The 27,762-nt window shown below is 41.8% G+C and overlaps 1 protein-coding gene across 5 annotated transcripts in view; it reads left to right on the forward strand.

Moving 5' to 3' along the window:
* Positions 1-27,762, forward strand: part of OPN4 (opsin 4) — a 61,881-nt gene that overhangs the window by 23,920 nt on the left and 10,199 nt on the right. For 4 of the 5 annotated variants that reach the window (XM_072995107.2, XM_020805958.3, XM_078390972.1 and 1 more), the window contains 9 exons: positions 2,447-2,580; positions 4,772-4,975; positions 8,338-8,509; positions 10,445-10,606; positions 12,208-12,315; positions 12,926-13,103; positions 21,004-21,156; positions 25,433-25,468; positions 26,956-26,994. In XM_072995107.2, coding sequence (XP_072851208.2) covers positions 2,447-2,580; positions 4,772-4,975; positions 8,338-8,509; positions 10,445-10,606; positions 12,208-12,315; positions 12,926-13,103; positions 21,004-21,156; positions 25,433-25,468; positions 26,956-26,994 — 1,186 coding nt within the window. The remainder of the gene's footprint in view (positions 1-2,446; positions 2,581-4,771; positions 4,976-8,337; positions 8,510-10,444; positions 10,607-12,207; positions 12,316-12,925; positions 13,104-21,003; positions 21,157-25,432; positions 25,469-26,955; positions 26,995-27,762) is intronic. The other variant, XM_078390973.1, reaches the window with a different exon arrangement.

Here is a 27,762-nt window from a genome sequence, read left to right on the forward strand (position 1 = left end):
GCCAGTCAGGTTCTTTCCCCTATGCTGGGAAGGTTGCTTTAAAATGCACGGATCATGTATTGCTTCATTACTTGTTTCAGCACTTCTGAACGTTGCTGTCAATTTATTTACTTTGTGAAGGGGTTGGGTTTTTGGGTGCTTTGGCCACTTCATGGCCACTGAACTTGTACTCTTAATTTTTTAAGGGTATGGATAAATTGCTAGTAGCAGCAGCAGCCACAAAAACAACATGACTACATTGCTCAGACAGTCTTCCTCACCCCCACCCCCATTGTAGGAAAGAGTGCCTGAACAGAGAAAGAGAGATTTCCTGCTTTGAATTATAAAGAAAGGGACATTGCATAAATCTCTCTCTCTCTCTCTCTCTCTCTCTCTCTCTCTCTAGCCCTGCTCTTCACAATACTTTGCAAGTCTTTTAAAACTCGCTTCTTCCTCCCAACGCTGTACAAAAGGGAAAAGAAAAATGAAAGCCAAGAACTGAGAAAGAGAGATAAGCAGGGAAATAAGGAAAAGGAAATGAGTGGGTAAAGGAGGAAAGAGAAAAGTGGGGGAGGAGAGAAGTTAAAAGGAGGAAGAAAAATAGAGAATGAAGCAAGGAATCAGAAGTGAAAATTAAAAAAGGAAGGATGGGCTGCAAATGACACATAACCCAGGTAGCACATCAGCTAACAGTGGTTTTTGAGGGTTTTTTAAAAGAAAAATTTAGGGCAGTGAGGAACCCCAGAAACAGGATGGCAAATGAATCAATTTATATGAGATGGCACATGCAGCCTACAGAATCAGTACAAATATCACAGCCCAATAGTGTATATACCACGTGGCCACATGTAAATATGTATTGATTCAAAAAAGGGATAAAAAGAATCCGTGCAAGTAGGGTTCTTTTGGCACATGTGATTGAGCCCTCAGTTAATTGAAGGTTAATCTAGGTTTCCAGTTTCTCACAATCACTGATCTGGCTGCTGTTATCAAATTCATAATAAACTCTCTTTTTTGGCCCAGTCCCACTGGTCTTCAAAAGTAAATAGTAATGCAATTTTTTGGAAAACCTCTAACATTACTTTTACAATTCTTCCATTTCTTTAAAACTAACTTCCAAAATGTCATTACTATTTCACATTCCCACTACATATGGAAATAAATGCCTACATCCTGTCCACATCTCCAGCATACCTTGAAGTATTTAAAGCCATGATATTTAATTTCGCAGGTTTCCACCCTGTTTCCCCCAAAATAAGTCCTAACCTGAAAATAAGCCCTAATATGATTTTTCAGGATGCTCGTAATATAAGCCCTACCCCAAAAATAATCCCCAGTTAAGTGAAACCCCATCCTCCACCATTGTGTAGCATTGTGCAGCAACCAGAAGATGACATGACTATGTTTGAATAAATGTAGATTGTTATACATTAATAAAACATCCCCTGAAAATCAGCCCTCATGCATTTCTGGAGCGAAATTTAATATAAGACCCTGTCTTATTTTCAGGGAAACACAGTAGTACCAGCTCCAAATCAATTTGTAATAATTTTCTTTTATTCTTAAAGATACGGATTTTAAAATGTTTTTCGCCATATACTAATTCACATGTCAGTACCTATTTCCTTAGCCAAATCTGTTTCCGATAATGTTTTAAGACCTTCTTGACAGTTTTCTACTCCTGACAATATCTTACAATTTTTCCCAGCATCCCTTTCATTGGCTTATCCTTTTCCTTCTCTCTTTGAATTATCATTTCCACAGACTTCTTCAACTTTCAGCATTTGTCATTTTGCTTTTCCCATTCTCTCATCCAATGATCTAACCACACTAATCCATGTTCTCTTCTCACCTTCTAACATTATACTTAGAAGGTTATACTGCTTACAAGATTGTTGTAAAGTTTGGTGATGGGGCAAAGCAGAACCAGAATGGACTTCTGACCTGTTCTCCTTTCCTTCCCTTTCCTGGTAAAGGAAATAGAGGTAGCGTATATGTGAAGTACTATTTTGAACGAGCTGAAGCAGAACTGGGGAGCTTCTACCTTTCTAAGTGTGGGCCACAGGTCCACAGTTCTGCATTAACATAGTACACCAATACTATGTGTTCTTACTTTACAATTTACAGTCTACACTGAGGATTAGCAAAAACAGAAGAGATGTCTCTGTCATGCCCTATTTCTGCCTGTTAGAGATGTCACTCTGGACAGTTATCAACACACCAGATGGGTAATCAGTGCTGCCCAGCAGGCTGATCCAGTATGTTTAGGGTCATGGCATTAGTAACATCCTTTCCAGGAGAAAAGGAATAGCAGTATCAATATCAATATGTTGGTTTGTTGCTCCATTTTGACCCAAGTGAAGCTGCACACAAAGCTTTTGAGGCCAACAAAGCAGCAGCCCCCCCCACCTCACGTCCCACATCCTTGACTGCCACTTCTGTTCATTCTGTTCCCTTTTCTCCACAGGAGCAGAGGCCTTCGAACGCCTGCCAACATGTTCATTATCAATCTGGCAGTCAGTGATTTTCTCATGTCCATCACTCAGTGTCCAGTTTTCTTCACCAACAGCCTCAACAGACGATGGATATTTGGCAAAAAAGGTATACATCAATGTATAGAGCAAGATTCAGTTTGAATGGACTGGGCTGGATCTCCAGGTACTGAGGGGATGATGTACATGTTTTTAATACTACAGTTCTTGCAAATGTTTCATGGATGGTTTGCTAGAGGTGTTTAAATCTTTTTTCAATAGAACAAATGCAAACCATTCCCTGTCTGTTCCTACCTCTTGTAGCCTTTATATATGTAAAAATTTTATTTTTTGCCAGCCCAAACCATTTATGAGGCCAGAAGCAACACATTTCAGTGTAGTCATAATCATACTGTATAGATATATATATAAATTTTCCTCCCCTAACAGCTTTCCTCTTATATTATGTCCTCCAGATGATAAATTTAAATTCCTCCTTTAATCACTCTTATTTAGCACAAACAGTGGCCATGCTGCCCATAGCTGAGGATGATGGAGGATATAGCACAACATATTTAAAGGGCCCCAGGCTGGACTAGTACAGTGGTGCCTTGACTTAAAAATGCCCTGACCTACGAACAAATTGACTTACGAACAGCTCCGGCCGCAAAATTTTGCTTTGACTTGCGGCTGGAGCTTTGATCTACGAACAAAACAAGGCAGGGGAAAGGGGCGGGAAATTCAAAAAGACTAACTGCTGGTGGCAAAGAGGCTGCTTCTTTATAGCTCTTCCACCCCAATGGTTAGAGAAAGGGATGGGGTGGCGGTGGCGGGGGTCCGGCTGGGAGGCAAGGACCCATCCCAGCTGGCCTCTAGCTCCTGGCTGGACTCCTGGCCAGATCCCGGCCCGGACAGCTGACCATGGCCGGGAGGCTTGAGAGCAGGCTTTGTGGGGAGGTAAGTATGCTGCTTTTTACTGTTTTGGCTGGCTTTTGCAGGGTGGGATTGGGCTGGTGGGGTTATTTTTGGGGGTTATTTTTGTGTTTTGTTTTTTGCAGCCCCAGGGGCTTGCAGATTTTTATTTTTATTTGGGGGGGTAATTTTTTCTTCGGCCCATCCTGGCCAGGCATTGGTGGTGGAGCCCAAGCTAGGCAGCGGTGGAAGGCCGGGTGAGCTCCCGGACAGCTCCCTGCCGCTGTTGGTTTGGATGGCAGCGGGGCTTGCGCTGCTGTGGGGAATGCTGGGTGAGCTCCTGGATGGCTCCCCGCCGACTGTGGTTTTGGTGGCGGTGGGGTCTGGGCAGCTGACCATGGCCGGGAGGCTTGAGAAGAGGCTTTGTGGGGAGGTAAGTGTGCTGCTTTTTACTATTTTGGGTGGTTTTTGCAGGGTGCGATTGGGCTGGTGGGGGTTTTTGTGGTTTGTTTCAATTTTTTTTTGCAGCCCTAGGGCTTGCACATTTTTATTTTTATTTGGGGGGGTATTTTTTTTCTTCAGCCAGAACAGATTAATGGGTTTTCAATGCATTCCTATAGGAAAATGTGCTTTGACTTACAAACATTCTGACTTACGAACGCCATTCCAATATGAATTAAGTTTGTATGTCAAGGCACCACTGTATAGCATAAACCGACAATCCCACCCGCCCGCCCTGTTTTTCTAATACAGAGACAAGGGAGAAAAACCTAAAGAGAGAATTTAAAAAGCAGATCCTAGCTGAAGATGTATGAAGACATCCTAGCTAAAGACGTCTCTTCCCCATTCCAGATATGTACGTTAACTGGACTGGCATTTTCTGTCACACTTGAAACATCCAGCCTGTGTGTGAGGCAGCTGTGTGGTAGAAGTTGCCCTGCCCTTCGAGAGAAGGGAGCAACTGGGGAGGTCAGTCAGACCAACCCAACTGATTGTTGTCATTACCCCCAGCATCTGTCACCTGAAGTTGTCGCCTCACCTTGCCTAATGACATGGCTGGACCTGCCAGAGAGGTTTGCTCTGTCCCCTACGTGATGGTATTTGATCAGCAAATACATGTTATTTCCATGAGCTTGCCGGCTCCTCTGAATTATGTTATTCACATCTGACCAACTCCCCAATATATACATTCAGGCAACTCTCTTATTTTTTTTCCCCTGTTTTATTTCTATTATGTCATGTTTTAAGATGTTAGAGATACATTGCGTAGGGCATTGCTGTAGTAGGCAGGATGCAAGGGCTTTAAATCAATAAATTAATCAAATCTTTAAAAATGAAAATTAAATAAAGTAAAACAAGTCTTTTAGTCTACCTACTAACTCCCCTGTGCTCTTTTTTTTTTAAAAAAGGTTGTGAACTATACGCTTTCTGTGGCGCCCTCTTTGGCATTGCTTCTATGATCACTCTAACAGTGATCGCCCTCGACAGGTATTTTGTGATTACACGACCCCTGGCCTCCATTGGAGTAATGTCTAAGAAGAAGGCTTTGCTAATCCTATTAGGAATCTGGCTGTATTCCTTAGCTTGGAGTCTCCCCCCCTTCTTTGGATGGAGTAAGTGAGACCGAATAAAATGCTTGATATAAGAGGAAATGTGGGACTTTATATAATGGCCTTTTAGAGCTGGTGACAGATGAAAAGGATTTACATATTTAACACTGAAGAAATTCTCCATGAAGAGCTCTGGGTCACGCAAACGAATCCCTAAGACATGTTAAGGAGGGATGAGCTTAGATCATGTTAAATTACGCTGCAGCGACGCTTTTGCTGGAAAACTCATTAGTGCACTGCACAGAAATAAGGAGATAAAAATCAGGGGTGAAAATAACAGGGAGGGAAGACATTTTGCATAGCATTTGCATAACTTTCCAGAGCCAGGCTGAGCTGAACTACATAAATAACAGGTGTGAACAAGCAGAAGGCTGTTGTGGAAAAGTGTGTGTGTGTGTGTGTGTGTGTGTGTGTGTGTGTGTGTGTGTGTGTGTGTGTGTGTGTGTGTGTAATTCAAAGTGTTTGTTAACATTCACAAAAGACAATTATGTGAAATCACCAGTTCATGCATATCTAGCTATAGGCAGTTCTTAGCATTCTATGTGTTTACTATGCTGTAAGCTGTCCCACTGTATCAGAGAGAAAGGGCCCAAGGTATCTGTTTAGTGAAGGTGAAGGGCAGTGACCCAAATCTTTTTGCTCAGTTAAGCTGGTGTAACACAAACAGTGCACCTTTTAGAGGCACATTGCCTTAAGGTAAGAAGTCACTGCAGACACTGTTGTGTACTGGGTTGTGTGACTCAGCATGCAGCTGATCATATCAACAATGATTTCCTGGGGCAGTTTGTCTCCAGAAACTATGTGATTTGTGTAGCTACGCAAAAAGATTTCGGCCAATATGTTAAAACTAAAATGCTCTCCTGCGTGTTAAGATCCAGCATTGAAAAGAGAGGAGGAACCCTATCATACCATTCAACTCAGAAGCTTGCTTTGAAACAGTGAAATGAGTGGGACTAGTGAACAGAAGACTTTTGATTAAAAACACAGGAACCCCTAAAAAGCCCTTTGCTTAACCAGACTGATGCTACAACTTCCCTTTATTGTTTTAGCTAGTATCACAAATCAGGGGACTGGCAAAATCATTCTTACTTCTGCATTGGTTTGTCCATAAATTCATCCTCCTCCAGTTCCTCATTAATCTGGATTTTGACAGGACATAAGAAAGAAAATGCATATTTAAATATGAATTGCGAAAAAGGAGAGCATTGAAAGAACATGTGTTGAAGCATCTTTTGATGCAGCTCCTTCCTGAACAGGAGGAGCATTGCAGCCCAAAATCTGAGGGTGATTTGGCTCTTCTGCTCAGACCATAAGCCAGTTATGTCTTTTGAACGGCAAACTTTTTCAAAGCATTTGGGAAACAAAAAGCCTTGGAGCGCTAAGTGCCAGTCCACAAAGAACTGCCGAGGTTAGTTGGCAGCGGGATTCTCAAGTCCTTGAAGCTTTCTTAAAACCAAGCCTGAACCATACTTTGAAGGAAAGGGTGGCTATTTAGATAGCGCTGCTCTTCTGCAGGGTGTGGTAGTGCAGTAGCCAGCAATCCTAGGCAGATTCAGTGAGGCTGCAAACATATGGCTGTAAGTGCTATGTGCTAAGCATGCTACTGAGTCTTGGAAAGTCTATTACACCCTTGGCACTATTTCCTTCCACAGGACAGAGATATCAAGGTTCAGATCTGTCCAGAAATTGCTGTCTTTGTTTTCTGGAAGGCCTTCTTCTCAAGCTTGATGTATATGAAGTCAGTAAATTTGTCAGTGTCTTTTTCTCCCACCATAGGATATTGTAAATTTTGGCAAATTATCAGAAATGAACTAAATCAAAATTATCATCCTTCACTCGGATGGAGGAATATTGTATACTTTTTCAGTAATGAAGAAAATGTGCTCTGATCATGTTCTGTGGCCCATTTATCTATTCTTACTTGATCTCTCCCCCTCCCCCTTTGGAGAGTATATTGAGATGCCAAAGCTAAACTCTGCACCTGGTGCACATATGTGTAGATCAAAATCTACATAATTTAGTCATTTTATTTGCATACCGTATTTCAATAAATACAGTATGTTCCAAAACAATTTACAGAGAATAAAACGACAACAGCCAGAATACTGTATACGATATTCGGCACATATTTTGCTCTTGGGTTGTCCTTAGCAGCAGTCTGGAACAAAGTGTGACCAACCGCACCATGTCCTCACGACACAAAATTTTCATGGAAATGATCAGTAGAAAGGTTGGAAATTACAGAGACTAAAAGAGCAGTTTAACATCCACTGCTAATTTTGTTTCGGACTGAATATTTTCTATTTTGTGTGGTTTTCTTTTTTTATATATTGAAAAAAAAAAGAAATAGAATCACAACATTAATTATATGTATCCAATTAATCCCTATTCTGCTGGTGGTTTTACCGAGAGCTTTAAGAATTTATCTCATGTTTACTCACAAGAAATATGCATTTTTGGGGAATATGCTGAGACAAATTTGTTCCTAATCAAGGCCAATCAAATACATTACTTCTGAGCAGAAATAATGCTAAGTTTTGGGAAGATGGCAAACAAAAGAATCAGAGGATGGAAGCACTTTCCCTATTAGAAAAATCGTGGGTGGATCATGATGAAAGGAGGAGAATGCGCTTGCCCCCCAAATTTTCCCATTAGCCCAAGCTATTCCTTTGCAAATTTTACAGCATTTGCAGCCAAGTCAGCTTCAAATAAGAAAACTAACTGGACTCATAGGAGATAAACAAACAGCCTATTCTCATATCCTGATAACCACTCACTAAATAAAAGCAAACTAGTTTGCATTCTGTAGACTTAAGAAGCGTCAAGCATAATAAATACATTTAACATTTTAAGGGAGTTTCGCTTCTGAAACCCCACATTAATGTCTGTTTTGATCCCCTGCAGAAGAGATGCTAGGCTCTAAACCAGTGTATGTATGCTGTCTTTGACCTGGTTAAAAATGTCACATGAGAACATTTAGAATTTATGTGAGTTTAGAATTAACTTTGCGGGGTAACATTAGAGGAAGAGGACAGATTGTCCAAAATAATTATCTAGAGTTTCTTCCCTTTGTCCATTCTTATCCTACTGCTAAGCAATCTATGTAGATAAATCCACATTCTGAGAGAGAATATTTTCTCCATGAAGCTCAGGGCTCTGTAAAACTCTGCCTATGCTCGTTCATACAGCTTTAGTTTCAAATAACTAACAGCCAATTACCTAGCAAGGAAACATCTCATGACACTTTTAAAGGTATAGTCACTTCGGTTTGTCAAGCTTAAAATCCATCAGTTTAATTTAATTTTAAATTCAATAAGAATGTACCTGACTTTTTTAAAAGCTATTTTCCCTATCTTTCCCCTAAGGTGCTTATGTTCCAGAGGGCCTCCTGACTTCCTGTTCTTGGGATTACATCACCTTCACCCCATCGATTCGTGCCTACACAATGCTCCTCTTCTGTTTTGTATTCTTCATTCCCCTGATTGTTATTATATATAGTTATGTGTTCATCTTTAGAGCCATCAAGAAGGCCAACAGGTGAGTCACCTAGAAGCTAGCTCCCCATTGTTTGCTTTTTACTGGCAAATTGGATGGAATTTGAAACACAAACATCGTGCTCTCTGGCCAGCACGAAACTGAAATGACACAGGAAGTACACACACAGAATCTCTGTCAACTCTATGGCATAGTCCACATCATACTGATACGCACTCGTTCAGTTTATAAAAGGCAGCTGGAGATTACTGGTGCAGATTTAGAAAACAGCTCTACTATTAATCAGGATTGGGAAAGGCAGGGGAGCACTGGATCTAATTGGAGAAATGTTCAGGATGAATTAGGGAACATGGTTTGCAATTAAGAACTGACGTAGTTCATTAGACCAATGGTCCATCTGGACCAGTGCTCTGCATACTTTTCCTTTTTATTAAGCTCAAATTCTTCTGCAAAGAAGCATAAATCTGCAACCGGCACAAAGTACATCAATAATTTTCTCTGCTCTTTATCATCTGTGTTCCTTTCCTTTTTTTTTTTTTTTGCTCACAGAGTTTTATTTATTACAGAGCTTTGAAACCACTTCAAAATACAAAACATTAATTAATCAAAGTTGCATATATTTTCTTAACTGAATTATTTCTTCTACCTCTCCTGCTGTAGAGAAGTATCACGGTAAATGCTGGTGCAAACTGGTCCAAGGGCAGAACGGTATACAACTTGTCATGTACAAAGGATGACCTCCCTTTATTTTTCTTGCACCAGTGGTATGAAGCTCAGAACTGGGTTAAGGCTTGCTGAGGCCTTAAGCCATGGGTAGCAAACCTTTGGCACTGCAGGATTTTTTTTTACTACAACTCCCCGAATCCCTGGGTTTTACTGACAGTGATAAAGGACAGTAGGAGTTGACAATGGACCATCAAAGTTTTGCTACCTTGCCCAAAGCTATGTCAAGATGCCCCAGAATATTACCAAAATACATACCATTCAATCAGATGTTTTTTGCATTTAGAACTCTATGTATCTGAGGCCCTGAACTGTAGTTTTCTTAGCTTTATATTAATCTTGCACTGGAAAAGCTGAAGATGGAGCGAGGAGCTACAAGAAGAGAAGGAAACAATATAGGGAGAAGGGGCCAAAGTACCCATGCCTTTATCAATTATGAATATTGCATGCAAACTCCACTTTCAGATAAGCTGTTTGTGGCACACACAAATGTAGACTGGAGGTTTAAGCACACTGAAAAATGATTTGCCCCAGATAAACTGGCAAGTGCAGTTATATGAATGTGCCAATGTTTCTCCCTGAGGGGTTTCAGGCCCCACAACAGTATTAGAGTTCCTAGAATCCCTTGATTGAGAGTGTGATAAATAAACGTGTCTGAAATTGATTTGAATTGGTAGTAACAATGTGCCCTAAGTGAGATTTTGGCAGTGTATCAAAAAAAAAAAAAAAAAAAAAAAGAGTTCACAGGCCAGATCTGCCAGCTGCAGTTCTGAAGTCAATTTCCTGGTCATTTATGGTTGTCTGACTATTTATATGCTATTTATATAAGGAAAAAGAAAACAGAAGATAATTATCATCTTCAGTGGCCTGGGCACCTCTTCTTAAATAGGAGAAGTACAGTAAAGATGATGGAAGGGGCTATCCATTCAAAAGCTATACTGCCCATCTAAGAGAACAATATTGAGTAGTGAACTGTTTGTTATAAATAATCTATCATTAGAGAAGATAATGCTTTAACTGATAAAAGAGTGTGATTGTCATTGGTCTTTGGGATCTAACCACAGCATCATCTGCAAGTCTAATTTCTCCACCCTTCTAAAGTTATGAAGTTGTAGCAAAAAAGAAGGAAATTAGCCACATATATGTGGAAGTGGATCTTTGAAGGCCAACCATGGCATGTATTAAAATGTGCTGTACTAGCTAATTCCATGCTGAGGGCATGGAGACATTTCATTATATGTATGTTTTATGCAGGACCGTTAGAAGAATCAGCTTGGACAGTGGCAAAGAATCTCAAAGAATTTACCAGAAAATTAAGAATGAATGGAAAATGGCCAAAATTGCCTTGGTTATAATCTCATTTTTTGTCATCTCCTGGTCTCCGTATTCTGTGGTCGCTCTGGTGGCTTTTGCAGGGTAATCATCAGTATTATTATTCCTGAAATGGGAAAAGAAGTAATGTAAGCATCATGGGATAAATGGTCAGCACCTGGACAATACATTATTTTGGGTCATGGCTGGCATAATCTCACCCCTCCCCCTGCAAAGCATGACTGCTTTGAAAGTAATGTTTTTAAGCTCTGCAGTTGGCCAAGCAGTTATGAATTGACCTGGGAGGTCTCTATTCCACAACAGCAACTGGAGTGGGGAAATTGATGAATGGGGTAGGTTTTGGGCATCCTCTTCCTGTTTTTGATCACACAGTGGACCACTGTTGACATGCAAATTACAGGACTTCCTTGTGGGGCACAGCCTAGCTAAATATGTAGAAATACATTGACATGGAGAGTGTTAACATGTGTACAGGATACAGACAGAGCTAGGAGGATTTCCTTTTCTTTAAATGGCTGAGAAAAATGTTGACTGCCAGAATGATTCCAGAAAGCTTAGTCAGTGTGAAGAGCTCCTGATTCCAGAAAGCTTAGTCACAGTGTGAAGAGCTCCTGAAGGTGATGTGGACACTTCAGCTAATGCATGACTCAGCAGCTTATCTTCTGTCAGAGGAAGGAAACAGATGGCCAATGCTAGTTCATTTCCATTGTCTCCCTAATTGCTTATAAACTCAGTTTATACAAGCAGGGTACTTATTTTTAATTCTCTAAACCAGTTGTTCGCAACCTTGAGTCCCAAGGTTTTCTTGGATTAAAACTCCTAGAAGCCTTCACCACTAGCTGCGCTGGCCAGGATTTCTGGGAGTTGTTGTCCAAGAAAACCTCAATCTCTCTCTCTCTCTCTTCCTTTCCATCCAATAGAAGGAGGAGACAGACTGCCCTTGCAGGGGCTTGAATGGATCACTCACAGAGGGTTCCTGAAATTATGCCAGTGGGCTACATGATGGCAGGCTAAGGGCTGCATGCAGTGCTAGAGCCACAGGTTGCTCATCTCTGCTCTAAAGAGCGTGTCTTCACTGAACCTTGAGGAATGTGTGCTCTTACACATTCCTGCCCATTTCCTGTCTTTGGGTTCACGAGGGTGAGGCTCTCAGCTCTTCATTTCATCCCTTGCCCAAGTTATCAAAGATCAGAAGCAGGGCATCTTCCACTGCAGGATGCACACTGTGGGCAGAAGACATCAAGACATCTCCAATGTCTTGATGTCTTCTACCCTCCAGTAAAGATGTTCTGGTTTTAGAGAACTTTTCTAAGAAAGTGTTGCTGTGTATTGTTTACATGGTTATTTGCTGGTGTACTTTTGCTACAGCAAACTGCTTTTCCAATAGAGGGTTTTGCTTTTACTGTATGTATTGTGCTTTTTCTGGTCTGTTATTTGTAGGTGGAGAGCTTTCCATGTTGTTTAGACCCTTTAGAGAGAGTCTGTACAATATTCTATACTAATCCGTCCCCAAGAGATTTGAAGGGCATCCAGAAGAACATTTTTTATGTTTGGCTTGCCCCTGTGCATCGAGCACTTGAAGAAAATTTGTAGTGGAGTGTTCACATGTACAAGATACTACATAAAGAGAATAAGGTACGTCAAGAAATCAGAACCTGAAAAATGTCTTTTCCTCATTACTTTAGGTACTCCCATCTTCTCACACCTTACATGAACTCAGTCCCTGCAGTGATTGCCAAGGCCTCTACCATCCACAACCCAATCATTTACGCAATTGCCCATCCCAAATACAGGTACGTTTCATTGGCTGTAACGTTTCATTGGCTGTAAAGAAAACTTGTAATGATTGGGAACAGGGAATATGTGGTCCTTCCAATCTTGTACTGATAGTCAGCTATGCTGAAAGACATTGTTCAGCAGAATTGGTTGGGAGTCACAGGTCTATCATCTCTGATTTAGGATAACCAAGGGTGATTTCAAATGGAGGGCTACTAGCATTACCAGTTTAAATAACATTGTACAGGTATGCTATCTTCTCCACCACAAGGGATTTTTCTTTCTGATAAGAAAAGGAGTAAAACACAGGAAAACACAGAAAAGTTACAAATATCAGAATGTATTTTTTTCTCGGGGGCCCTGTTGAAGTACAGTGAATAAACCAAGGCAATTGCACTATTACAGGTTCATCCACAAGTGTCCTGGAAACAGCCGAATATATAACTTTTCCAGTTTTCATAAAGCTGCTACTGTATCTTCAAACTATTGTCTGTTTCTGTCTTGAATGAATATGCATGTTACCTTATGCAGAATAGAATGTGAACACATAATATATGCAGATATTTTAAAAATTATATTTCTGTATACATTGGGAATGAACTGATTGTTCAATTTCTTATCTATTAGAATGGTGATTGCACAGTTTCTACCATGCCTTGGATTTCTGCTTAGAGTTTCCCATAAGGACTCCAGATCTTTCAGCAACCCCTCCACCAGACGTCCCACAGTCACCAGCCAGTCCTCTGATATAAATGGGTTGCCAAGAGGACACCGAAAACTATCTTCTGTCTCAGACAGTGAATCTGTAAGGAAATCCTTTGTCTACTTTATCTTAACATACAGCATAAATGAAAAATCAGACAGCAAACTTTTCCAGTCGTTCTGCTTTTCCATAAGTTTTGTTCTTAAAATTAGTTATAACCAAGCCATAAACATTATTATGAGAGCTTCTGTCATGAAATAATGAAAAACCTTTGCAAAGACTTTTCACATTACAAACGAATAATCAATGAAACAACATCAACAAACCTGATCAATGTTGGCAGCTTTGGGTACTGCAGTGATGCCTCACAAGACGAAAATAATTCGTTCCGCGAGTCATTTTGTATTGCGAAAATTTCATCTTGCGAAACGTGGTTTCCCATAGGAATGCATTGAAATTTAATTAATGCCTTTCTATTCATCTTGCGAAGCAAGGGCATAGAAATATTTGTCTTGCGAATCACCAAAAAAACCACGCAAAACACTTTCGTCTTGCGAGTTTTTCGTTGCACGAGGCATTCATCTTACAAGGCATCACTGTATCCTCAACTCAACTCACCCTGTCCTTCTCTGGCACGGCTGTAAGGAGAATGGAAACTTCCACTTCTGTTTCAGTTTATCAGTCCAGAGTCTGGAATAATTACTTCATGGAAGGGGGGCTAAAATGTCCAGAGTCTTCCAGCCAGTGTAGCCAATGGGGGATTGCGGGGATGGCATTCTGAAAAAGCAATTTTCCGTTACAGAGTCAATACTTAATCCTGAACCCTACATACTGGTTAGTATGATTTCTTGAAGCAAGATACATAAATCTTAGTTTGAATTTAGCTTGTTTCTGTAAACCACAGTTAAGACTCCTCACAATTTGTCAAGAACTAGATATAATGCTAAAATTCAGCTAGTTCAAAAAAGCTGTTGAATGCAATCTTTTCTGGTCTTATTTGCACCACTATGACAATGAAAGAAAGGAGAATAAATAACAAATGGCAGGGCGAGTCCAGAAATTTTTCCTGCCTGAAGCAAAGGACCAGAAGTCATCCCTTTCTTCCATTCCATATGTAAAAGCGAATTGGATTGGCTGCTGAATCTTACTTCAGCACTGGCAACGGGCCAGTGATTCTCTGTGGATTTTGAGGGTGGTGGTCTAATTCATTGGGTACTCGACAGGCTGTGTGCCACACCCAGCTTTCCTTTACAACAGATGAAAAGTCCAGAGAACATAAGGGGAATGGTTGAAACAGGATATAATGACATGGCTGGCACTTGTACATGAGCCTCAGGCTGCCTCCCCTAATGATAAAATGAATCAGCCAAAGTTTGATGTCGAATGAAATTAATAGTATTATGGTTACTTATCAGCAACTTTACAGTGCAATGCTTCTGGAAGTGAAGTGACCAGCTATACGCAATTGCCCAAAATAGTCTAATTATTTTAAAATTTTTATTTGCTTTTAATTTTACCTATATTTTATATGTGTTAATTTTAAATTGCCCAGGGAATGCCCGAGTTCACTTGCAATGCTTTTTACTCTTCAGGGAAGCCTGCTTTTTGGTCCAAAATAGTCTAATTATTTTAACATTTTTATTTGCTTTTAATTTTACTTATATTTCATATGTGTTAATTTTAAATTGTGCACCTCTCTGATACGAAGAAAGAAAGAGTATAGTTACTTAGCAACAACAAAAGAAAGATTTCTTTAGGACTTATAACTACAAAAAAGGTAAAACAAAAGTCAACATTATTAAAGGTAAAACAAATAGCTGACAACATTTAAGTATATAAAATATGCTGATTACAGTGAACTCTTCGAAAAGTACTGTACTTTTATTCACTTCAGGCGTGAACATAAAAGTATTTTTAAAGAGTTCACTAAAATCTTGTCACAATCATTAAAGAGCCCTCAGCATTGATCTTTAAAAAGACCAAAATAGTCAATGTACAAAATCCACTCTTAAATGTGTCAGCTGTTTGTAAATAAAATTAAATTCATTTTATTCAGCCTCAGAAATATTGCGCTCTTCTTTTTCTCGCTGACTTAGTTTTATTTCCTTGTATGCTACCTAGTCTCACCTATAATAATGGTAAATCATCATTTATACCTACCATTAGTCTGGATGCAATCCTTTATAAAGTTAGTTCAGTTTTTAGGTTTTGGAGATAATTGATTTTATATGTTGATTGGATATGTGAAAAATCTGTGAAACGCAGCTGCTGGACATGAAGAGGCAGTGCTATTTTCACTGAAAGCTGGCTGGAATCAGAATTAATGGCTGAAATCCTTTTTCCATGGTTACACAAGTAGCGTAACTTTTGAAATTGAATTTATCACCAGGCAAAGGCCTAAAGTTCCTCATCTTTTCCTTAAGGATTCACAGTCATCAGGCCCTCCCAATGTTTTTTTTGTAATTCCAACAATATTTGGAGATATCTGTTGGAATTACCAAACCCTTCACTTCCAGTTGCCAACTGGGCTCTGAGGAGAAGGCCCAATTCAGAAAGTATCTCTCCCTCTCCTCCCTCCTTCCCTCCCTCCCTCTCTCTCTCTCTCTCTCTCTCTCTCTCTCTCGGGGTGTGTGTGTGTGTGTGTGTGTGTGTGTGTGTGTGTGTGTGTGTGTGTGTGTGTGTGTGTGTGTGTGTGTGTGTGTGTGTGTGTGTGTGTGTGTGTGTGTGTGTGTGTGTGTAAGGATAAAACATTACCCCCAAAGGCATAGTCTCCCAAGAGGCCATGTTTCCACAGTCAATGTGCAAATAGAATCCCACTGTTTCCTCTTCAAGTTTGATCACCAAACAAAAGCACATCCAGAGCTTGCAAAGCTATGGGAGAATGTTAGATCATAATCACATATCTTTTACTGCTTAAGAAAGCTAACTGCAAAGCTTCTCAACTCATGTGCCCTTTGTTGGCTGTTACAGTGACTAGATCTGACAACTAGCTGTGTCTCGTGGAGGAAGGGATTCTCCCTATAATATGGAGGGGGTTCCTTCAGCTCTTGCCACAATCCACCTATGTCGATAATTGCTCTAGTCACCTGGAGGGGCCATTCCTGCCATTTTTCTATGCCCTCTCACCTTTGCTTCGACACTGCAAGCATCATTCTAACAGGACAAAACAAGAATAGGAAAGTCTTAGCATCACCTTCATTCCCAAATAAGAACAACGAATTTATGAAGTTATAGTCTATAGTCTTGTTCCTCTCCAGTGCGACAAGAAGTTCCCTGAAGTACCACAGGGTGAACGGGAGGGCAGTCAGCGGGAGAGAGGAGTGGAGGAGAAAATCTGAGTGTAGTGCCTGTCAGAATCAGTAGCTAGTCTAGCCAGCCAGAAGCTTCTGATCACACAGAGGCTCTCTTCAGATCTCCTGGGGGATCCAGGCCTGAGTTGTGTAAGGCTTGTGCTTCTAAATTCATTAAAAAAAACTGTGCTCACAGAGGCTGGCATGTTTGAGAAAGACAGCTTATTACTTCAATAAAGCCACAGCTGAAGGGCACATGTTTCTGAATGAAAAGGCTAATGCTTTTGCAGATCAAGAACCAGAAAATTTAAAAATTTGTTGGCAGCTTTAAACAAATTGACAAATCCATCTAAGGACTAATTCCTCCCTCCAGAAGCTTTTGGCAGCCAAATAGTGTTCCTTGTGTGGAAGCCGGAAGCAGTTCTACACTTTGGAGTCTGTGATTCTCCTCCTGTGCTGTTAAAGGAACATTAGCATAGTATTTTTCAAGCAGTCACGTGTGTACATGTGTGCGTGCATGCGTGCACAAATGTATGTGCATGTGTTTAAAGACAAGCTCTGGAAAAACAAAAATGCTATTATGCCTTCTAAGCTGCAATTTTTTTTAGTAGTGTGCTTTTATGGGAAATTGACGTGCTCTGCATTCTTACAGGGGCTTTCAGCTGTAGTGGTTCTTAACTCTATAAATTTGAAATCCCTGATTAAAATCTAACCAAGCAGGTTGAGTTAACAGAAATCAGTTTGGAGAACACATCTATATGACATAAACATTTATAAGTAAGAGAAATAAATATCATAGTGCCTCCACAAATGCTTTTCCCTGTTCCCTGTTTCTTTTGCTTGCAGTAAGGCTGATATACGGTATTTCGATCCTTTTTAATATTTGAACAGCCTGAAGAAATGTAGTTCCTGAGTTCTGTCTCTTTGTTACCCTGGAAGACTAAGGAAATCTTTGTGATGGAGCATTTGTACCACTTTGTCCCATCCCTTCCTTCTATCACTTGTTTCCAAAAGAGCATGAAATTTACTGGGATTTGGATTCAAACTATTACCATTCTACTGGATTGGAACTGAAAGACAGGCACAGGAATGGAGAGTAAATCTCCCCCCCAAAAGAAATGCTTGCACACTCACTTGTGTGTTTACGTGTGTGCAAAGTTTGCCCAAAATGGCAGTGTTGGGGGGGGAAGGTTTCCAGCATTATGTTGACATACACTTTAACACACATACACAACACACATACACATACAAAAAATCCAAAATATGGCAAAAAGGGATAAGGAGGAGGGAGAAATAGTAAATAAATAGACTCCTCGGATTCACCTTTCTCACTCTTTATAGGCATCTGTTTTTCTAGGTCTCTTGAGTTGTTCTCGAAAATATGGTCTAGGGCAGGGGTGTCCAACCTTTCACCTTCCTTGGGCCACATTAGAAGATGAAAATTTGGTTTGGGCAACACATAAAATAAAATAACAGTAATTATACCTGATCATCATCATCAAAAAAAAAAAAAAAAACAATAGAAAACATAGTTAACATATAAAATTTACTTGGAAACGAAGTTAGTGAGATGTTTGACATTGTTTCTCAGCCACCAATGCATCCATACAGTATTTGATTCCTTCCTATTGTAGAAGGATGAGATAAATCTGAGGTAAAGGAGGCTTAAGGAAATATGCTGATTGGTACAAACATTCTTTCAGCTAGAAAGAAAGAATGGCTGGAAAGCTAGCAGCACAGAGCGACCCCGCGGCTGGAGACAGAGCCCTCCCCCACCAGGCTCCTGCCTCCTGCTGCTGTGTCTCTCCGTGCTGCTGGCTTCCCAAGTAGAAACTCTGAAGTTTCTACTTACACTCAGCCTTTCACCAGCCAAATCCAGCCCCGCTGAAGTCGGCGACCACGGTTGCGTCGGTCTCCCCTCTGGACTCCGACCTGCAGCGGGTTGCCTTTCTCCCCGCTCGGCCGGAAAACCCAAAGCCTGGCAACTGGATGGACAAACCACTGGGCTGACTTCCTCCCTTACTCTGGGCAGCAACGGCGTTGAGCTGCTCAGCTACCCTCTTCCCCCCCCAGGTGCTGAGTTGGCTGTTGCGCTGCGGGGTGAATTTGGCGCTAAGGCTCCAGAGTTTGAGGCTGGCTTTTTCCCACCGGACACACACACACTCCGCGGGAGGGCGGGCAGCTTCTCCCTCTCCGCCTTCCCCTCGCTGTGTATTTCCAGCTCTTTTTTGCTTCCTCGCTCACCCACTGACCCACTCTTCACCAGGAGAGAGGCTGGGTAGCAGAACTGGAATGCTAGCACAGCATTGTGGGAGGTGCAGGACCTTCACTGGGCCGCATTAGGACCCGACCTGGGCCCCATGTGGCCCCTGGACCATGGGTTGGACAAGCCTGGTCTAGGGCATATGGGGAGGCATGTGCCGGTGAGAAAGAGGGAACTGCTGCTGCTGTTCTCCCTGTACTGCCAGAGCGTGTCTTCCCTTCACTACTATGCCTCAGCCTGAGTTAAAGGCAGCTAAAGCAGAGCAACATCTTCTTTTGCCGCCTCAGCTCTGATTCCCTCAGCTGTAATCCACAAAAGCAACACCTTCAAGATGCCAGTGTTCTGATAATTCAGCCTTGTTGTAGAATTTAGAATTTATGGTAAAATTCCCTTTTGCTATGTAGTAGAACTACAGAGACTTATGAAGGAGAATAGCTTCAAGCTCTCCAGATAGTCCATCCCTTTCTCACAAAGTGGTACTTAAGGTCCCAGTAACTCACTCTGAGACATTTATAGGAAGGAGAATAAAAACCTTTCACTACACTTGTAGTGAAAGGTTTTTATTCTCCTTCCTATAATTTTGACCCAACTCCGGGAGGCAGTGGAAGACAGGAGGGCCTGGCATGCTCTGGTCCATGGGGTCATGAAGAGTCGGACACGACTAAATGACTAAACAGCAACAACAACAGTTGTGAACAACAGCAAACAAACAACTTCAACAGACTAAAAAGAGTAGGAAAGAAGCTCTCCTTAATTCAGAGGACGGAGCAAACAATTGGTTCTGGATAGATTGATAATCACTCCAACCCAGAAAAGTGCCCCCCCCCAGTCACTCAAATGACAGTCAGCACGCAAGGTTGTAAAAACTCCAGCACATCTTCCCCCAAAGATAACCCTAACCCAATCCCACATCTCTTTCATTCTTACACTCCTGAGATTTTAGGCAAGATCTCTAATGATCCACCCACTCTTTGTTCACTTCAGGGTTTGTTTGTTTGTTTGTTTGTTTATTATTTGTAGGCTGCCTTTCTCTTTTTACCTTCAGTAGGTGTTACAGTAGAATTCCTTCCTTGCTATGGGGCTAAGAGCTTTAAAGAAGCAGGAGTACATGAAGTCTCAAACAAACTCAGGACCTTAGCCCTCTTCAAATGTGGGCTCATACATGTGGGAGCAGAACTAACCTGGCTCAGATATAATGTGGCAACCCCCACATGTACAGCCCCCATTAGTGTAATCATGCAAATGTTTGCAAAGAACGATCCTTCCTGTGCGTGGCTGTATATGTGAAGGCTGCACATGATTGGGACCTTCTCATACAATATCTTTGCATGATGCTTCTCTCTGTCAGAGTTTCAAAGGATGCTGAGAGTGGAAGAGCCACTCACTCCCCAACTTTCAGTGCATAAGACCAGCGCCAAAACAGCTCTTGTCTAAGTAAGCCGTCTGTCAGAGGTTCGGAAAACTCCAGTTTGAGTTGACCCATTACTCTGATCAAGAATGACAGGGGCATCCGCACAGTCCCACATGAACCAGAATCTAGAAAAAACTTCCCTTCTTGATCCCAACACCTAGAATCCCCCACCAGCATGGCTAGTGGCAGTGCTGATTGAAGGATTTTGGGAATTACACACACATTCTGCTCTGCCCCTGATGTCTCCTGTTGTCCCATGGACAATATTTTTTCGGAGTCCGTCTCCCAGATTCCTAAAGCCAGCATGCCATGTAAGTTGTTTGGGAGGTTGTATGCACTGGTTTAGATGAGCCTGCAAAGGACTCCCTGTGGATGGTGGTTCTCATGTGTGGTAAGATGCAGTTGTAGGAAGAGCGTGGGGAAGACTGCAACTTCCATAGTCCCTCAGCCAACAAGAGGAGGAGCAGGAGAACATGATGGGTTAAGCCAGCAGGAGAACATGATGGGTTAAGGTTTCTGGGAATTATAGTTCCCCCCCAAAATTATCTTCCCATCTTTTTTTCCTTTCATCCTCCTGTCCTTTGATATGCTGGCAAGGACAGATGGGAGTTGTGGACATTCAGCAACATCTGGAGGCCCACATACTCTCTATCCATGATACAGGGAGAAAGATGAAGTCAAAATGGTACATACTAGTGATCAGTACCAGGGGTTCAGGATTTTCCAATAAATAGAAAAATACCATGTCAGGGAGAATAATGTAATGTTATTCCTGATGTGGTTTTTCTGCTGATGGATAGGAGTTCTGTTCCCACTAAAGTAATACTCAAACATGTGGAACTCCATTTGCATCCTGAAAGGGAATAGTTCAGAAATAAACTTACTGCTTGATTCTGGTGAACATGTAAACCAACACTGATGCTCCTTTCATGTTCTTTTTCATTCACTGCATTTAGTTGACACCTAATTTAAGTGAATGAAGAAAAATAATTAAAACTCACAGAGAATCTCTAAAACTGTTTGTGTTGGTGTATACAGGAGTGGACGGACACAGAAGCTGACTTGGCCAGTTTGAATTCCAGAGGTGCCAATGGGCCGGTTTCTCATGAAATGGGTGAAGACACGGCTGAAACAAGTGACATCAAAGTCAAATCTAAACTGAGAAGCCATGATTCTGGGATATTTGAAAGGGTAATTAAATGTTGCATTCTCAGAGAGATCATTTCCCAGACCCCTCCATCATTCCATATCATGTTTCATCTCAGAAGGTTTCTCTGTGTCACTCATCTTATCCTAAAACATTTCAATTTATTTGTATAGGAAAATTGCCATTTGGAAGTGCAAGCAAAAGGAAACTTAATAGCTTATGTTTGGTCTGCCTCTGATTTCTGAGAAATACCTCTCCTTCCATCCTTCCAGAAACCATAGGAAGGCTGTACACAGGTGCAGGTTTGAATCCCTTTGTGATGTCACTCTTGCTTTGTCCCTCACCCGCCACCTGTTGGCAACGTTACAGCAATAAGCTCCAGCTTTAAAACGACAAGCAGTTTGTGTGTGTGTGTGTACTCTTGTTCCTTCAGAAGCATGAGAGAAGCAGTTCTAGCCTCTAGTCACACTTTTTATTTGTGCTATGGCTTTCTGTCAGTTCTGCCACACAGGACACTGTGGGGTCTGTGCCACTAACATTTGAAGGAGGGGGACTGCTGTGTTATGCAACAACAAATGCACTTTAATTGCAAAGCCAGCTTGTCCAGAATAGGTAAGGGATGCATTAAGTGAGTCATTTCCCCCCCCGCCCCCCAAAAAAGAATAGGTTTAGTGCTAATGAGAATGATAGTCAAGAACCAAAGGGCTTTCAGAAGCAGGTATAAGATATGTAAAAAGGAAGTTGGGAGTTTGTTGCTGATATGATTGAGAAGTCTTTAAAAATAAGTGAAACACCAGGTTCCTTATGCAACGATATGCCCACACCACACTCCCATTTATTTATTTATTTATTTATTGAATTTCTATCCCGCACCATCTGGCAACCAGGCCACTCTGGGCGGCTAACAAAAATATCAGCAACAATATTAAAACATAATAAAAAAATAATACATAACCAAATAGGGTAAACTAAAACAGATGGTAATGAAGGTGGTAAAAAGGGATGACGGAGAGGATGGCAAAAAGGATGGTAAAAGGAAGGCTGAGATCTTAATACTCCGGGAAAGCCTGGCAGAAGAGCCAGGTCTTCAATGCTCTTTTGAACCCATCCAGCAAGGGTGTCAGGCAGATCTCAATAGGCAAGGGGTGACAGCCAAGAAGGCCCAGTTTCTTGTTCTTTCACTCCGGGCCTCCTTCAGGGTCAAGGCCCTCAACCACCCGGTCTGTGAAGAATGGGTACTACGGACAGATCTGGCTGTGAGCAGGCATACCAAGGTCCTAACTGTTTAGGGCTTTGAATGTTATCATCATAACCTTGAAGTCGATGCAGAAACAAACCGGTAGCCAATGTGGGGGAAGATATGCTGGAATTCACCCCAGTTATTAATCTGGTTGCCGAAGTCTCTGCATCAGCCTCAAGGGTAACCCCACATAGAGAGTACTGCAGTAGTCTATTCTTGAAATTATGAGAGCATGAATCAGCATTGTGAGTGTCCCCACATCTAGATAGGGATGCAGTTGGGCAATCCTCTGAAGATGGAAATGGGCTGCCCGGACCACAGATGCCACCTGGGTTTCCATGGCGAGATCTGGGTCCAGGCAGATGTCCAAGCTGCGAATCTCACTCTTTGTGGGAAGAATCACTCCCCCGAAGGAGAGGGAGTTTCCCAACCCACTGATGCCAGAGCCGCCCATGTGCAAGATTTTTATCTTGTCCATATTCAGCCTCAGTCCATTTGCCCTCATCCATTCCAGAACAGTCCCCAAGCAGTGTTCAAGGGTTGGAACAGCATCCAGTGCAGTAGGAAAAAAGGAGAGGTAGAGCTAGGTGTAATCAGCGTACTCATGACGCCGGACCCCACAACTCCGGATGACCTCACCCAGCGGCCTCATATAGATATTAAATAGCATTGGCGAGAAGATTGAGCCCTGTGGAACCCCACAATTGAGGATCCACAGGGTAGAAGTCATCTCACCAAGCTACACTCTCTGGGGATGGTCCTCCAAGAAGGAACTGAGCCACACCAAAATGAGCCCAGCGATTCCCAACTCAGAGAGCTGCCCCAGGAGGATACCGTGTTCGATGGTATCAAAGGCTGCTGAGATATTGAGGAGGACGAACAAGGACATATTGCCCCTGTCGGCCTCCGTCAGGAGGTCATCCTGCAGGGCAACCAATGCTGTTTCCATGCCATGCCGTGGCCTGAAGCCTGACTGGAATGGATCAAGGGCATCAGTTTCCTCTAGGAGGGCCACTGCCCTCTCGACCACTTTACTCGAAAGAAACATTGGCGACGGGCCTATAATTCCCAATTTTGTCCGCCATCAAATTAGTTTTCTTTCTAATGGGCCTAATGAGTGTCTCCTTGAGAGCAGGGGGAACCATGCCCTCCTGGAGAGACCCATTAATTATTGTGGTGCCCCTTTCTGCTGTTACCGGCTTGGCTGCTTTGAGAAGCCAGATCGGACAAGGGTCTAAAGAGGAGGAGGTGGCACGACAATGTGCAAGCACCCTGTCCACCTCATTGGACGTCACAGGTTGAAAGCAAGTTAACCTCGCCAGGCAAGACAATGCACTGGACATCTCAGCTCAATCTACTGTCTTTTAAAAAGGGATCAAGGCATGTCTGTCATTTGATGGAAGTCCTGACATTCCTCACATCTCAGAACTTGATGTCTGTCATGAGAGCATCACTCAGCCCTGAAGGAAAATAGCCACATCCTTTCCTGTTCAGCATGTAACATCAAATATTTCTGAAACTGCTGAGGTTCGGGGGATGGATTAAATAGGCTGGACCTAAGATAGTGAGGCTGCATGCATGGGCGTACTGTCTGTGAATACAAATGACGGCAGATGAGGAAGTTTAACTTCTGAATCTGTCACCACTTCCCTGCTCCCCATTTAAATTAGATTTACCTCAAGCTGCATTTCATAAAAGTAAAGGTTATTATTCCCATCCATTTAAAAACACAACTGATCAAGTATTTATTTAACCCATGCCTACAAGGGACTCCATATGTAATTGTGGAGCTGAACATAACACCAGAAGCATCACCAGGAACAGAAGATTGCAAGAAAATCCAGCCATTGACATAATGCTACTGACTGAGCCACAGAAACGTCACAGCCAAGCTAATTGGTTTTTTTTAAATCAACATTTACCATTATAATATACCCAAGAAAATATATACAGTAGTTGGCCTCTTTTCATCAGCCTTGCTCCTGTGCTTTGGCCAGCAGCCTAACATGCACACATTTAGCAGAGAGAGACGTCTTCCATCTGTCCTGCATATTGGATTGCTATTAATGCTGCAGGAAAAAAAGGTAGCTCTGGTAATCCTGATGGAAACAGCCCACAACATTAGCATCCACCATCCTGTTTCCAGCTGTCTGTCACTCACTGTCATTGCTGTGTAGTGTGTAAGCAGTGTATTCGGCACCTTCTTTCTTTTCAATTTTTTTATTTCATTTCATTCTAACTCTTGCTTGTTGTTACACGGTGGCTTCTGTTTTGGAAGAATCCGGCTGAACACTTAGCGTCCCTGCTAACCACACTCATGTTTCCAAATGATGCACTCCTATAAATAGTGGCTAGAGGGAGAACAAAGCAACACTGTGTGTAGCCCGGGACTGTTGTTAGCCTCTCTCCCCACCCACCCTTTCTGCTTTCAATCTTGCCATGCATCCAAAACACACACTTCGTTGAGCTTGCAGTCTCCCCCCCCCCCGTGAGGTGCTTTTGTTTGTGCAAGGGCTTCCTTTTGCGCCCAGCATTTTGTGTGCTTTCCTTCTGCTTTGAGGCCCCCCTACTCACCATTTCCTCTGCATCTTGCTAGTGTGCTTACAGACTGAAGGCAAGGGAATGGAGCTGCAGCCCATCCTATCCATTCTATCTATTAATGCATGAGCTGGGTTCTCCTGCTTAGGGGTGCTCTGTTGCTGTTCCGTGATTGGCTGCTGAAGCCCTCCAACCTCATTCACAGTCAAAGAGGGTTGTCTATGGAAGGGCATCATGGTGTATTTGGACTTGAAGTTCTTGGTGCAAGGGATGTTCCCAATCCTGGGATGTCGACCACAACACCAAATACCTAGCCCTCTTTTTCCTTAAACTGGCAACTTTGCAACAACTAACCTGCTGTAATTGCACCTATGCATAAATAAAGATTAATGACGGAGCACTCACTACTTCTGTATGAAACCCTGGAGCACTCTAAAATGCATGGGATGCTCTGTGAAAGTGGGGGAAGCATTTGTTGTAAGCATAGCGAAGACTCATCTGCATGCTATTGTTATCTTCTCTTCCCACCTCTTCTCTTATAGACTTCAGTGGATGCAGATGACATTTCCATGGTGGAGGTGAATATCAGAAGTTACTTTTTAATTTTATTTGTACTGAAGGATGAACATGTCATATTTTCAGCTCATTTGAGGTTTTGGTGGGAGGGACAAAAGAAAATAAAGACAGCAGTGTTTCTATATATCAGCCTTTCCCTAATAGTTCATATGCTCTTATATTTCAAATATTGATCATTCTTTTTGTGCTGTGACGTGATATAGTTGGAATCTTCATTATAATGGCTTATTTGTACATTCCAATATTTAGGGATGGGCAAAATGCATTAAGAACACAATGTGTTATTTCTATTTCTCCTTGGAAACATTATGAAAGCCCCATCCAACTGGGGCTCAAGCCATCCTGGTTCCTAGATGTTGCAAATTGGTTTTTATTCTGCTGTTAAACATTCAGAAATCTTTCTTTCAAACCAGAACTGAAGCAGTGTCCAAGATACACAGCTTCTTGGATAGATGTACAGCATTCGGGAAAGGCTCCTGGAAGTGGTCATGGGATCGCTTTCACTGGCCCTGCATACAGCTGTAACATAAAACAGTACTTCCCAACCTTGGGTCCCCAAATGTTCTTGGACTAAAACTCCCAGAAGCCTTCACCACTAGCTGTGCTGGCCAGGATTTCTGGGAGTTGTAGTCCAAGAACATCTTGGACCCAAGGCTGGGAACCACTGACAATAAGATATTAGAGCATTCCACACACACAACACCATCAGAAATGACACAAAATTGCATTTCCAGTGCAGTGCCCAAAAATGTCATGGACAGCACTTCTGGGAGGTTAGTTAAACTGTGCATTTTGTGTCCAGTCTCAGTTTTGAAGAATGAATTCAGTAGTTCAGGAACTAACGCAGCAGCAGGGTTATGGGGATGCACTGTTGTGGGAAAAGAAATGATGGATCCATTCTGTTACTCAGAAGGAGTTACAGTGTTTGGCAGTTGTTATGACCATAAGCAATTGAATTGCTGGATAGCTCATTGGTTTTGGTCTCTGGCTGTGGAGTCGGAGGTTGGGAGTTCGATTCCCCTCTGTGCCTCCTTGATCAGGGCTGGATTCAGTGATCCATAGGATCCCTTTCAGCTCTTCAGTTCTAAGATCTTCAATTTGTTACACATGATTATTAATCACATTGTAACAAATTCTCCCAGCTCTGGCTATTTTACATTTCTGTTCTGCTGTTACGAAATAACAGTAATTGACCAGGTCCACAAACTTGTTTCTGAAGTCAACTGCCAGCCTTTACTACATCTACATCCCAGTAAGGTGCAATCGTTTGCACAACACTTGAAACCACTAGAGGTGAGGCCTGAGTATGCATGGAACTGGCCAACAAAGTTCCACACTGTGCACTTACATCAAACTTTAAGATTTACTTCTAAACAAACGTATATTAAATGACAATTCAGAAATAATTATCACAGTTAATGGCATGAGGCAGAAACCTGTTCACATAGAAGTGGGAAATTTTGCTCAACTGTTACTTTTATTTGTCTAGGAACTACATTTTGGAGCTTACAGCTTTGAAGACAGCCTGGTAAGTTACATTCCAGTTTTAATAAGCTGTTGTATGGACAATTTGTTTCCTAATGGTGTCAAACACAGAAGGCTTATTCCAAGGGTATGTGAAATGGTGGAGCCTGTAATAAATCTTGGCCTGAGAATCTAGAATGAAAATTCAGTAACTTCAAGAACCCAAAATGTGACAGGAGACTGTGATAAGCTCCCAAAACTGGCTTTGATTGTGAAATACAATTACGTACTGTATTACACACTGCCCTCATCTTGTTGTGTACAACAACTAACTGTCCCAGGTAGGGAACTGTGCTAGCATCAAAGTACAAAAATACAGCCTTGGCCACTTTGAGGTGGCTTGAGAGGGTGTCATGATCATCTTGTCCAACCAAAGAAGTATAATACAAACCCTCCTTCCTTACCATAAATCAGAGGCAAACAAATGACCAAATGACATATATTGATCGATATCATCCTAGCATACTATTTCACACCTCATTGAATAAATGCAATAAATAACATCCTAACAGTATCAAAAGCATTTGAGACTATTTCATCTTTATTCCTCTTCAATTCTTGCATTAACTTTTCCAAAAGAGCAAAGTGCCAAATGTGTTTATGTCAGCTGTCATGAGTTATATCTTTTGCATCTTTCTACTGACTGGTTATTTCTTGTTGTACCACTGCCAACAGGAATGAGCTCAAGTAGCAGTAGTAATTAATTAAGGAAATTCAGAGGCATAACACATAAATCTACAACTGTGATGTAACATATACATAGTTCTTCAGC

This window comes from Pogona vitticeps, chromosome 3, assembly GCF_051106095.1.
Source record: "Pogona vitticeps strain Pit_001003342236 chromosome 3, PviZW2.1, whole genome shotgun sequence".
NCBI classification, from domain to species: domain Eukaryota; kingdom Metazoa; phylum Chordata; class Lepidosauria; order Squamata; family Agamidae; genus Pogona; species Pogona vitticeps.